The 12,461-nt window shown below is 48.3% G+C and overlaps 1 protein-coding gene across 1 annotated transcript in view; it reads left to right on the top strand.

The window, feature by feature from the left end:
* Positions 1-12,461, top strand: part of COL22A1 (collagen type XXII alpha 1 chain) — a 301,234-nt gene that overhangs the window by 45,052 nt on the left and 243,721 nt on the right. Inside the window, exon 4 of the mRNA XM_064268112.1 lies at positions 7,317-7,391. Within this exon, the coding sequence (XP_064124182.1) occupies positions 7,317-7,391 (75 nt within the window). The remainder of the gene's footprint in view (positions 1-7,316; positions 7,392-12,461) is intronic.

The following is a 12,461-nucleotide window of genomic DNA, read 5'->3' as shown; positions in this document are numbered from 1 at the left end:
ACAACTCGAGGCTTGAATGTTTTCCTCAGTTCTTTCAGCTTGAGAAATGCCAAGTGTGTTCTTCCCATTTGGTTTTCTATCTCCAGCTCTTTTCACATGTCATTATAATACTTTACTTTGTCTTTTCGAGCCACCCTTTGAAATCTTCTGTTCAGCTCTTTTACTTCATCATTTTTTCCTTTTGCTTTAGCTACTTGATGCTCAAGAGCAGGTTTCAGAGGCTCTTCTGTCATCCATTTAGGTCTTTTCTTTCTCTTTTGTCTTTTTAATGACCTCTTCCTTTCTTCATGTATGATGTCCTTCCACAACTCGTCTGGTCTTTGGTCATTAGTGTTCAGTGCATTAGATCTATAGGTATAGGGGTTAGGATTTACAACACATATTTTTGGGGGGCACAATTTAATCCATAACAGAGCCAGATGTCCAGACCCTGTGGGAGCTCTTCGGAGAGAACTCAAAGCAAAGCCTATAAGCACGAATCAAGGAAGAGCCTTCTACAAGTCAGGGCCATTCAAAGGCAGAAAGGGCTGCATGAGATTGTGGGGAGCCAGCTGTCCTTTGGTGAAGGCTTTAGAGTCCTTGTTGGCTGGATGATGTTGTGCAGGTGACCTGGCCCTTGGAGAAGCTGCGTGGTACAGCAGTCAAGAGCCACATACTGGAGCCACAATGCTGACTTTGCCCCTTGTGAATTACATGGCCTTGGGCAGTTTACCAACTTTATATGCCTTAGTTTCCACATGTGTAAACAATCCCACCTACCCCATAAAGCTGCCCAACCAAACCAAACCCACTGCTGTCAATTCTGACTCATAGCAATCCTGTAAGACAGAGTAGAACTGCCCCATATGGTTTCCAAGATTAGATGGTTGTTTCCAGAGAAATTAATACTTATGTTATTAAAGATTTCTTTGTCTAATGTGTTGAAGCCTTTAAACAGTGTTGAAAGAAAGAATGAAAAATTGGCAACTTCAGAATGCTAATGGTGGTGTTTTACTGGTGCTTAAATAACTTTTGACTTTAAAGAGACTGGTTATACATGACAGGAACCCTGGTGGCAGAGTGGTTAAAGTGCTTGGCTGCTAATTGAAAGGTTGGTGGTTCGAACCAACTGCTCCACGGGAGATAGATGTGGCAGTCTGCTTCCATAAAGATTTACAGCCTTGGAAACCCTATGGGACAGTTCTGCTCTGTCCTATAGGGTCGCTATGAGTCGGAATCGACTCAGTGGAAATGGGGCGGAGGGCAATCTTTATGGAAGTAGACTACCACATCTTTCTCCTGTGGAGTGGCTAGTGGGTTTGAACTGTCGACCTTTAGTTAGCAGCTGAATGCTTTAACCACTGCACTACCGGGGCTCCTTCATAAAGCTGCAGTGAGGAATAAATTAAATGCATTAATGGTTCCCACTTGCTTGGAACTGTGTCTGGTGCAGAGTAAGCCATCTACTTGTGTCTGCTATTTTGTACTTTGAGCCTCAGTTTGCCCCTTCTGGACATAGAGGTAATTACATCAGCCCGCCAGGGCTGTTATGAGGCTCAGAGATAATCCACATAGTGTGCCCAGCACAGTATCTGGACATGGGGACACTCAGGGATTGCTATTGTTGTTGATATTGTCCCTGGCCTTTTGCCTGGCTTGGGATCTGCCTGGCCTTCAGAAGTGGGTGATGCATGGACGATTCTCTGGCTGGCCGTGGAGCCATGGAGGTGCTATGCCGAGAGTCTGCTGGCTGTGATTCATCCTTTCTCTCCTCCGCCTTGTCCCCTGCCCACTTGGAATGTCACACATCTCGTCTGTGGTCAGCCTCACTCAGCAGCGGCCGCAGAGAGTGATGGATGTGAGTGATCACTTCCTCCTGGAACCCATCAGGGCCATCCAGGCTCACTCTCTTGCTTCTACTGGTCCAGATATCCTGGTCTGGGGCTACCATCTCTACTCTTAGATTCTAGAGTCAGGTAGACCTTTACTGAAATCCATATACCCCTTCTATCTGGTGATTTTCTTAACCTCAGTCTCTGTACCTGTGTAATGAGAACAAAATCTACTGCCTAGGGTGGGTTGTCTTGGGAAAAGTAGGACCAGAATGCTCCTTAGAAGCAAGCATACTTTGGACATGTTACGAGGAGGGACCTGTTCCTGGAGAAGGACTTGATACTTGGGAAAGTAGAGGGTCAGCGAAGAAGACGAAGACCCTCAAGGAGATGGATTGACACAGTGGCTGCAACAATGGGCTCAAGCATAAAAACAATGGTGAGAATGGTGTAGGACCGGGCAGTGTTTCGTTCTGTTGTACATAGTGTTGCTATGAGTTGTAACTGACTCAACGGCACCTAACAACAACAGTGGGGTGGTTGTTGTGGGGAAAGTCCCCAGCGGGTCACTGGCACACAGTAGGCACTCAATAATTGCCATCACCCTCCTTTCTCAGCTGGAGGGACACTTGGCTGGGAGTCAGGGGCTGGTGGTGGTGTGTGTTCTGCAGAAAGAATCATGTGTCAACCTGAAGCACCAGGGCCTCAGAGATCATCTTATGCAAACCTTCCTCCTTCCCTAATACACACATTCTCCTATTTTGCCATTTGGTAGACTGAGGACAAGTCAGTTGACCTGTCTTTCCAGGGAAATCACAGCAAATTCCTGGTGTTTCCCCTTGTACCAGCATCCCTGATCAACCAATACCCAGCTCTGCTGACAGCTTCTGGAAAATAGAACCCATACTATGTGAAGAGATATATTGTTCTTCTCCATAAGTCTAGGATGTTCTACTTACCCAAAGACTGAGGGAGAATGGAAATAAATGGGTAGGCAATACCCAGACCCTGGAGTAAATGAACTCTGAGGGGCAGGGTCTTTGTAATCAGCCATTTTGTTTATTTGCTCTCATGCTTTCAAAAAGGAAAATTAACCAGCCAGCCAACCAAGAACTAATTAAAGAAACATCTTGGCTCCTGAGAACTTACCCTTGTCTCTAATTCTAGAACTGCTTCTTATGTCAATCCTGAATGGCTGCCATTCAGGATTGACATAAAGCCCATATTCATTGGAATAGTGAAGGTACTACAATCTGACAGCTCCTTACCAAGAAAATAATGCATTCGTTCTCACCACCCTCGTTAATTGTCCTCAGAGATACAGAAAGAAAACCTAGCCTTCCAGTCCTTTCCCCTGGCTGATAAGTGCTACTCACAGGAAAGGAATACATGCAAGTTTGGAATGCACTCGGCTACAAGTAAAGGAAGCCCAACTATGGCTTAAACAAGTAGAAGTTTATTTTTCTTAGTCCCTATTTTTTTTAGTTCTCCAGGACAGTCCCCTGGTCATGATATCTCACCTTCAAAGGGGGACAGAGGGGAAGTAACCTTGCTTAACCCACCTATCCTCTTACATCTGAAGAAGCAAAAGCTTTTCAATAATCACTCCTCTTCCAACCACAGAAAACCCCTTGGCCAGAACTGGGTCTCATGTTTGCCCCTAGCCACAAGGGAAGCTGGAAGACTAGGGAACAGAATAACCATAACTGGCTTAGACCAACAAACCATGGCTTTTCTCCTGGGACTGAAAACTCTGCCATGCTGAACAAAAGTGTCATTTTTCAGCAAGAAAGAAGTAGAGAGTGAGTATTGGGCTGACAATGAATGGTGCGTGTCACACCTCTATGGCACGGGTCCAGGCGTCCATGAAACCTGCTCGCTGGCCCGTGAAAGTATGATGAACTGCACGCCTGGAAGGTTCTCCGATCTGTGCCCTCCGTTCAGTGTTTACTTCTGGGCTCAGATACCACTGGTTACTTCTGTTCAGCTAACTGAAGGCCTGTAACAGGAAGATAAGAAGAGAAAAGAGAGAAAGAGTGCAAATTGAAACCTGTACTACCAAGCTGAAGCCTCCCCAACAACTTCATGGAACCTGGATTTACAAAATTATTTTTTTAATCTTTACTCATCTCATATTTTTAGCCAGCTCAGAAAAATAGGCAAAAACCTCTAAAGCTAAATAGACTTATTTCGCCTTACTTCTTTCTCAAGCCACAAAGACCAAGGCTGATTATCAGTGGCTGTGGAGTATTTCAGGTCTTGAAACACTGACTGTTATAGATTGAACTGTGTCCCTCAAAGGCTGTATTGAAGTCTAAACCCCTGTACCTGTAAATATGTAAATTTCTGAACAGGAAATAGGAGTTTTCTTTTTGTTATGTTAATGAGGTCAGGCTAGCACAGGATGAGTCCCTTCTGAGTGGTGTCTTGTGAAAAGAGCTGAACAGCCAGCCACGCGGGGGAAGACAGACGCCATGTAAAGATACATCTACAAACAAGCCGAGAAACACCCAGGGCTACGGAAGCTGAACTGGGGGCGTTGGTGATTCAGTGACAGAATCCTGCCTTTTATGTGGGTTACTGGGGTTCAGTTCCTTGCCAAGACCCTTATGTGCAGCTACCACCCGTCCGTCAGAGGAGGCTTGCATGTTGCTATGATGCTGAACAGATTTCAGCGGAGCTTTCAGACAAACATGGACTAGGAAGATAGCCCTGGTAATCTGCTTCCCAAAATCAGCCAGTGAAAACCCTGTGGATCACAATGGTTCTGTCCGCATCTGATCCTGGGGACGGCACAAGACCGGGCAGCATTTTGTACCATCGTGCATGGGATTTCCATGAGTCGGGGGCTGACGCAGTGGCAACTAACAACACATAGACTAATCGCGATTTTGGATGCTTATCCAACCTCTCTGCCTTCTTGAAGCCAGATCCCAGGGGCCCCAGGATCACTGGGAAGCCTGATTGGAGGGGATATTTTGGGAAACTTTTGTCCTGACTCAACTAAGTCAACTATAAATTGCCCTTTCAGCCTCTTGTGTGGCTTAGTGGTAGGTCCGGAAGGAAGTCTGTATGTTGTTTAGGGGCTGATTCCTTAAAGCAGTCTGGGCAAGTTCTAAAGTCTTTGAAGAGAATCTCCATCTTCTTGATGTTCGTGGTCCTCGCATTGGCTTTGCCCGTTTGAGATCAGGAGGCAGGTGTTCTCCTGGAGATATTTGCAGAGGCACTGCGTGCCCCGAGGTCCCAGCCGCCAGGCTCCAGAGATTTGCTCATCATCAAGGATAGAACCTCCTGAGTCAACTCATTTTAAATGACGCGCAGTTCCCAGCCCGTGTTTATGGAAGGCTTTCAGTGTTACAGCAGTTGATTGTCACCCACAGCTGCCAGGCCTGGGGTGGAGCTGCCTAAATATTGCTCAGCGCCAGAATCCTCTGTATGCCTGGCCCTAGACAGGCAGCTTGCTGCTGTTTCCGAAATAACCCCAGTCCATGAGCCTTCTCAGACTTAGTGGTGCCTTGTAGGATACACAGTAAAAATACCTTCTCCCAAAGGCGGAAATATCTGATTCCGTTCCCCTCATTGCTGTTAGGTGAAGGGTCCCCAAACCGGTCCCACACTGAACCACGTCTGCCCCCAAAATTAAAAGAGACCATTGCCCATAGAACTGCTAGGGTGGTACACTTCTAATAGTGTACCATGGATGGTAAACAGATTGCTCCCGGGTCTGGGGTCAGGTCAGCAAGGTACCTCAGATGCAAAATTGACCCTAATGCCAGTCCTGTTAGGAGTCCCTGGTTGGAGTCCCTGGTTGATGCAAATGTTTAAGCACTCAACCACTAACCAAAAGGTTGGCAGTTCTAATCCACCCAGACATGCCTCGGAAGACAGGGCTGGTGACCTTCTTCCAAAAGGTCACTGCCTTGAAAGCGCCCTGGAGCAGTTCTACTCTGCACACATGGAGTCACCATGAGTTGGAATTGACTTGATGGCAATGAGCAACAACAATCAGTCCTGTTATAGGTGTGACCTTGCCCAGTCCTGTGTGTGTAAGACCCAGTATGACACAGATGCTCCCACTGAGACGTAGAGATTACCAGACCTGTCACGGCCACCAAGCTAACTCGTGGTGAAGCCAACACTTGGACCTAAGACTTTTTGAAATCCAAACAGTGCACTCTCTGAAATGTGTGGGGCCATGGAAATAATTCTATTCCTTTCCAACTGTTTTTCGAAAAGCGAGGGTGAAGATATAAGTCATTTATGTAAATATTATGCCTTTTTATCGTAATCGACAATTTCCTTATCGCATGACTGGCTCCATTGCTGTCGTACGTCTGAAATGGTTTGCGTTGTGGGTTCTGCAACTGCACCAGCGGCTCCTAAGGGTGGCGTAGGAGCCACCGTTCTGTTCTTTCTCTAGCACACAGCTCCTGTGTGGTTGACACTCAGCCAACGTGGGATTCGCTCTTGTGTTTTCAAGAAGCTCCTTCTTCCAGTATCACCTTTTTTTCTTTTGTCTGTTTGGCTAAATCTTACTGTCCCTTTAAGAATAAACATTCCTTTAAAAAAAAAAAAGTGTCACCTTTCCAGGAAAGCTTCCCTGACCTCCCCAACCTGGGTGAGGTGTTGCATCTGTGCTCCAAGTCCCCAGCAACCAGGACACATTTCTGTCACTTATTACACTGTGTTGATGACATTGATTTTCTTGTCTGGCTCCCTCCGATGGACCAGGCTGTGAGCTCACTGTGCATAGGGACGATGTCTTGTTGGAATTTCATCCCTGGGAGAGGGTAGCGAAGAAGCCCTTGTGGCGCAGTGGTTAAGCACTTGGCTGCTAACCAAAAGGTTAGTGGTTTGAACCCACCAGCCACTCCATGGGAGAAAGACATGGCAGCCCACTTCCGTAAAGGTTACAGCCTTGGAAACCCTATGGGACAGTTCCGCTCTGTTCTGTGGGGTCGCTATGAGTCAGAATCGACTCAGTGGCAGTGGGTTTGGTTTTCTTAGAGGGTAGAGAGCATAGTGGGGGTTCAGAGGTAGAATTCTCACTTTCCATGCAGGAGACCTGGGTTTGATTCCCAGGTAATGCACCTCGTGCACAGCGATCGCCCATCTGTCAGTGGAGGTTTGCCTGTTGTTATGATGCTGAACAGGTTTCAGTGGAGCTTCCAGACTAAGACTAGGAAGAAAGCCCTGGCCATCTACTTCTGAAACTCAGCCAATGAAAACCCTATGGATCACAGCAGTCCTATCTGCAACTGATCCTGGGGACGACTTGATGGTCACTAACAGCAACAACAGAACACACGGTGTTCGCACAGAGTAGGTGCTTAAGGAGCACATGAGTGACAGAAAAAGCCCAGCAGTGTGGAGCTGCCTCTGCGTCTGCAGGCATTGAGCATTGTCCATGTTGTCAGATGGAGGGGGCCTCTTCAATGCCAGACTTCTCACAGTGACTGTGGGTTACCTTATTCACCAGCCCCTCCTTTTTCCTTCTTTTTTCAGACGTGCTCTGTCCCAGCGTCCGCGTAGAAGGAGATCGCTTTAAGCACACCAATGGGGGAACCAAGGAAATCACAGGTAAGAGGGAGCCACCTGCTGCAAGGCCTTCTTGGGGGCACTGTTTGGTGAACCTGAGCACGGTCTTACTGGATTTGGGGGTGGCCTTGCTGGGCTTGTCCTCGCCCCTGTCTTTCACAAAAGTCCTGATGGAATGACTGGAATGGTGCAGGTGGCAGCTGTCACCAATGGGCCACCCAATGGTGAAGAATGGTCACATTTTCCATTCGGGATTCTCTGGTTTTCCTCTGCTGTTACTGGGTGCCATTTGTGTCTGTCGAGTTGACCCTGACTCACAGCAACCCCACGTGACAGAGGAGAGCTGCCCAATAGGGTTTCCTAGGCTGTAGTCTTTACAAAAGGAGCCCTGGTGGCGTAGTGGCTAAAGCCCTTGGCTGCGTACTGGAAGGTCTGGGGTTCAGCCACTCAGTGGGAGAAACCTACGACGGTCGGCTTCCCTACAGATTATAATCCTGGAAGCCCTGTGGGGCAGTTCTGCTCTGTCCTGTGGTGCCCTTAGGAGTTGGAATTGACTTGATACAGAGCAGATCACCAAGTCTTTCTTCTGTGGGGCTGCTGGATGGGTTTGAACTGCAAACTTTTCAGTTAGCAGCTGAGCGCTTAACTGTTGTGCCACCAGGGCTCCTTCTTTTTCCTATAACCCGTCGTTGTCTAGTTGATTCTGACTCATAGCAACCCTATACCCCCCCGCCCCGAAAAAAACCAAACCCATTGCCATCGAGTCAATTCCTCCCTGGTTTTATTCATTGCAAATTCAGGTCAGGTCTCGCTTCCTCTGGGAAGCCCTCCTTGACTGCCCCTCAGTTAGGCTAGGGAAATATTCCTTATGTTCCTATAAAACTCCTGACATTCCCCCTCCTTATCCTTTCTCCGTGATACTAACACCACTTATCCACATGTCTGCCTCCGTTTTAGACTAGTGCTTCAAACTGGTTCATTCTGTCTCAACCCCCTGCTGAGAATTTGCATTTCCACTCCAGACAGACTGAATCAGATTCTACATTTTAACAGGAAGAGTACATAAGAATCACCTGGGGATCTTGTTAAAATTCTTGGGTATACAAATGCAAGTTCTCCGCAGGGGCTTGAACCAGAATGAACCAATTCGAAGCCCTGCTTTAGACACTGAACTTCTTCAGGGCTGGGGTTTTGCCCTGTTTGTTACTGGAATCTTAGATGCCAGCTCACCATCCATTACGTTGCTGTTGTTGTTACCTGCTTTCAGAGTCAGACCCTGGCGCATGGCGACCCCATGCATGCGCAAAATGCTACCTGGTCCTGCACCATCCCCGTGAGTGGCTGAGGATCAGACTGCTGTGACCCACAGGGTTTTCACTGGCTTATTTTCAGAAATAGATCACCAGGCCTTTCTTCCTAGTCCTTCTTAATCTGGGAGCACCACTGAAACTTAGGCAGCATCATCGCAACACAAAAGCCTCCATAGACAGATGGGTGGTGGCTGTGCATGAGGTCCAGTGGCTGGGAATTGAACCCCGGTCTTCTGCACCGAAGGCGAGAATTGTACCACTGAGCCACCACTACCCCCATCTAATATGCTGTTGTTGTGTGCCATCCAGAAACCCTGGTGGCGTAGTGGTTAAGTGCTATGGCTGCTAACCAAAGGGTTGGCAGTTCAAATCCACCAGGCGCTCCTTGGAAACTCTATGGAGCAGTTCTGCTCTGTCCTATAGGGTCACTGTGAGTCAGAATTGACTCGATGGCACTGGGTTTGGTTTTTTTGTTTTTGTTTTTGTGTGCCGTCGAGTCAATTCCGACTCACCGTGACTCTGTATGACAGGCTAGAACTCCCCCATAGGGTTTCCTGGTCTGTTATCGTTACAGGAGCAGATTACCAGGTCTTTCTGCCTCTGAGCTGCTGGGTGGGTTCGAATCACCAACCTTTCAGTTAGCAGCTGAGTTCTTACCCACCGGAGGAGGCCCTTAATGATTGTTTCTGGATTCCTTCCTTCTCTCCTTCCCCTTTCCTACAAACAGTGCTTTGAGCAAGAAAGACAACAAAAGCATCCTACTTTTTTAATTTTTAATAATATTGTGTTTTTGGTGAACGTTTACACAGCAAGTTAGGTTCCCATCTGATAATTTCTGCACAAATCATTCAGTGACATTAGTTACATTTTTCACAACGTGTCAACAGCCTCTTCAGTTGTGTTTTGGTTGTTCCATTTCCTGTGGTCTAGTTTCCCTGCCCCCTTACCTTCTTGTCTTTGCTTTGAGTAATTGTGTCTCACTGTCGTTATTACTAGGCACTATGGAGTCAGTTCCAACTCACAGCAACCCTGTGTACAACGGAACAAAACACTGCCCGGTCCTGCGCCACCCTCACAATCCTTGTTATGCTTGAGCCCATTGTTGCAGCCACTGTGTCAGTCCATCTCGTAGAGGGTCTTCCTCTTTTTCGCTGACCCTCTACTTTACCAAGCATGACATCCTTCTCCAGGGACTGGTCCCTCCTGATAACATGTCCAAAGTATGTGAGACGAATCCTTGCTATCCTTGCTTCTAAGGAGCATTGAGGCTGTACTTTTTCCAGGACAGATTTTTCCTTCTTTGGTCCCATACAGGTGGTTTTTTAGTACAGCACCATTCCCACAGGTAACATCCTTTATTTTGCGTGCAGCTCTACGGCTATTTCACTAAAAGGTGGCCTCAGAGGATAAGCTTAGTCCTAGGTTTAAAGAGTGTCTCAGGGCAACAGCCCCAAGGAGCTCTCTGATCTCAGCTGGTCTGGTTAGTCCGGCCTCTTTGAAGGATTTGAGATTTGTTCCATAAGCACCCTACTTTTTCAGGGATAGAAAGATGGACTAGGACCGATCCCTTCCCTCCAAGAGCTCACCCTCTGGGGAGGAGACAGAGAAGCTACGTGTACCTCTGCTGACCCATCAACGATCCAGAGTAACCAGCCCTCCTGGGGGGTCAGCAGGGCTCCCTCCACAAAGACCCTGGAAGGCCCGGGAGAGATGAACACGGTGGGTGCCGGCCCAGGGCAGGTGCTACCAGGAACACTTGGTACTGATCCCCCCGACAGGCAGGTGGCATAGTCATCTCTGTGAGCTCTAAGCTTGTGAAGCTTGCATTAGACAATTGTTCCTTTATCTCGCGATTCCTGCATCCCAGGCCTTTTATTGCTGACACATTTGTCATTTTCCTTGCCGGCCCGAATGTCTTTCAGGCAAGTCATCTTTTCTCTCAGAGCTCTTCGCTGCCCCCGAGTTAATTGCTTGTTGTTCGAGGTTTTTGTTTTTGAGTCTTTTTTTTTTTTTCACTCATTGAAACCAATAAAACCACAACCAGAAAGTATAGCTTATGTTTGCTTTTTCCTAAACTTTTTATATTCTCTCACATATAGCTGCTTGGGGGAACCTAGCACTGGGTGGCAGTTCCTAGTGACAGTTGACAAAGCTGTGAAATGGCAGACCAGGTCCTCTTTTCAGTGCCCCTCACCCCCAGGGCAGTCACTGGACATGTACAGTGCAGATTTTATACTTGCTCTTGGGTGGTCTCAGTGCACTCTCATCTCCAGTGAACCACTTGGCGGGGCCTGTGAGGTCACCTGTGTGCCCTACACCCATGCCAACACTTGGGCAGCCCTAAGAAGTGGCTCCCTGAACCCCCTTGCCCAGGTGAGAAGGGAATTGTAGGGGGCTGGGGTAATTGCACCAAGGTGGAGAAGTGATGAGTCAGAACGGTGCTGGGAACCCAGGTGTGGCTGGTTGCACCTGTGCTCCCCTTCCCTCTAGGCCATGTTGTTGGTGCTAAAGCTGTAAAGGATGATCCGATTTCATAGCCTCCTCCCTTTTATCCATGAGGGGACAGATGTCCAGAGAGGGAAGGTGACTCAGCTGAGGCCACACAGAGAGGGGGCGTCAGGGAGACCTGTCCAGGGCTCCATCCCTGCGTGTTAGTTCACAGCTTATTATGGGCTAGGGCAGGGATCACGGTCTTGTTCAGGGTGAGGGATCTGTTAGAGCATCCGGCATTTGGTGAGCACCTACCACGTGCCAGGCGTGTTCTAATGTATTTTCTCATTTAAAACCCACAGTGGTCTTCCTAGGTACTAAACCCCCAAAACCAAACCCATTGCTGTTGAGTTGATTCCGACTCTAGCAACCCTATGGGGTTTCCGAGGAGAGCTGGTGGATTCCAACTGCCGATGCTTTGGCTAGCAGCCAAGCTCTTAACCACGGCCACCAGGGCTAGGTACTAGCACTTATTATTAGAGGGAGAATGTGTTGTGTGCTCATCTGCCCATACCCCGTGAGCCTACACTCTCATTGTCCCCGTTTGGCAGATGAACAAATGGATACTCGGAGAGGTGGAGTAACCTGCCCAGGAGTGTGGGAGCAGAGATTTGAACCCAAATATTTCTCATTCTAAAGCCCTCACTTTTTTGCTACCCTTGTTACTGTTGTTAGCTGCCATCGAGTTGGCCCCTGACTCATGGCAACCCCATGCAATGGGATTGGCCTGTTATGATCCATAGGGTTTTCATTGGCTGATTTTCAAAAGTAGACCAGCAGGCCTTTCTTCCTAGCCAGTCCCAGTCTGGAAGCTCCACTGAAACCTGTTCACCATCACAGCGACCCCCGAACTTCCACAACGGACAGGTAGTGGCTGCACGTGAGGTGCATTGCCTGAGAATTGAACCCGGGTCTCCCACATGTAAGGCTGGAATTCTACCACTGAACCACCCCTGGCTGCCTCCACTCCCAGACGCTATCATTATCCCAGTTGTACAGAAACGCAGAGGAAGTGAACTCAGGGACGTTAAGCTCACACTCAAAGTCACACTGGTAGTAAGTAGCAGCGCCGGGACCTGACCTGTGAGTATCTGGGCCCTAGCCCTGGGGGCTTCCTCCTTTGCACAGAGTCTTCAAGCCCAAAAGCTCATGTTATAACTTAGGGTGAGGCTGTAGGCTCATTTTACCAAGTCTGTACTGTGCCCAGCCTGTGCTGATGCCAGGTGGGGCAGGATGGTGAGCCTGGCGGTCAGGCCCTGCCCCCAAGCAGCGTAAGCCAGTGAAGGGGGGCTGCCCTACGCTGCCCATGCCC

The sequence above is a fragment of the Loxodonta africana genome, chromosome 14 (assembly GCF_030014295.1).
Source record: "Loxodonta africana isolate mLoxAfr1 chromosome 14, mLoxAfr1.hap2, whole genome shotgun sequence".
NCBI lineage: Eukaryota > Metazoa > Chordata > Mammalia > Proboscidea > Elephantidae > Loxodonta > Loxodonta africana.
The sequence above is the reverse complement of the archived record's forward strand: the minus strand, read 5'-3'. Positions and strand labels throughout refer to the sequence as shown.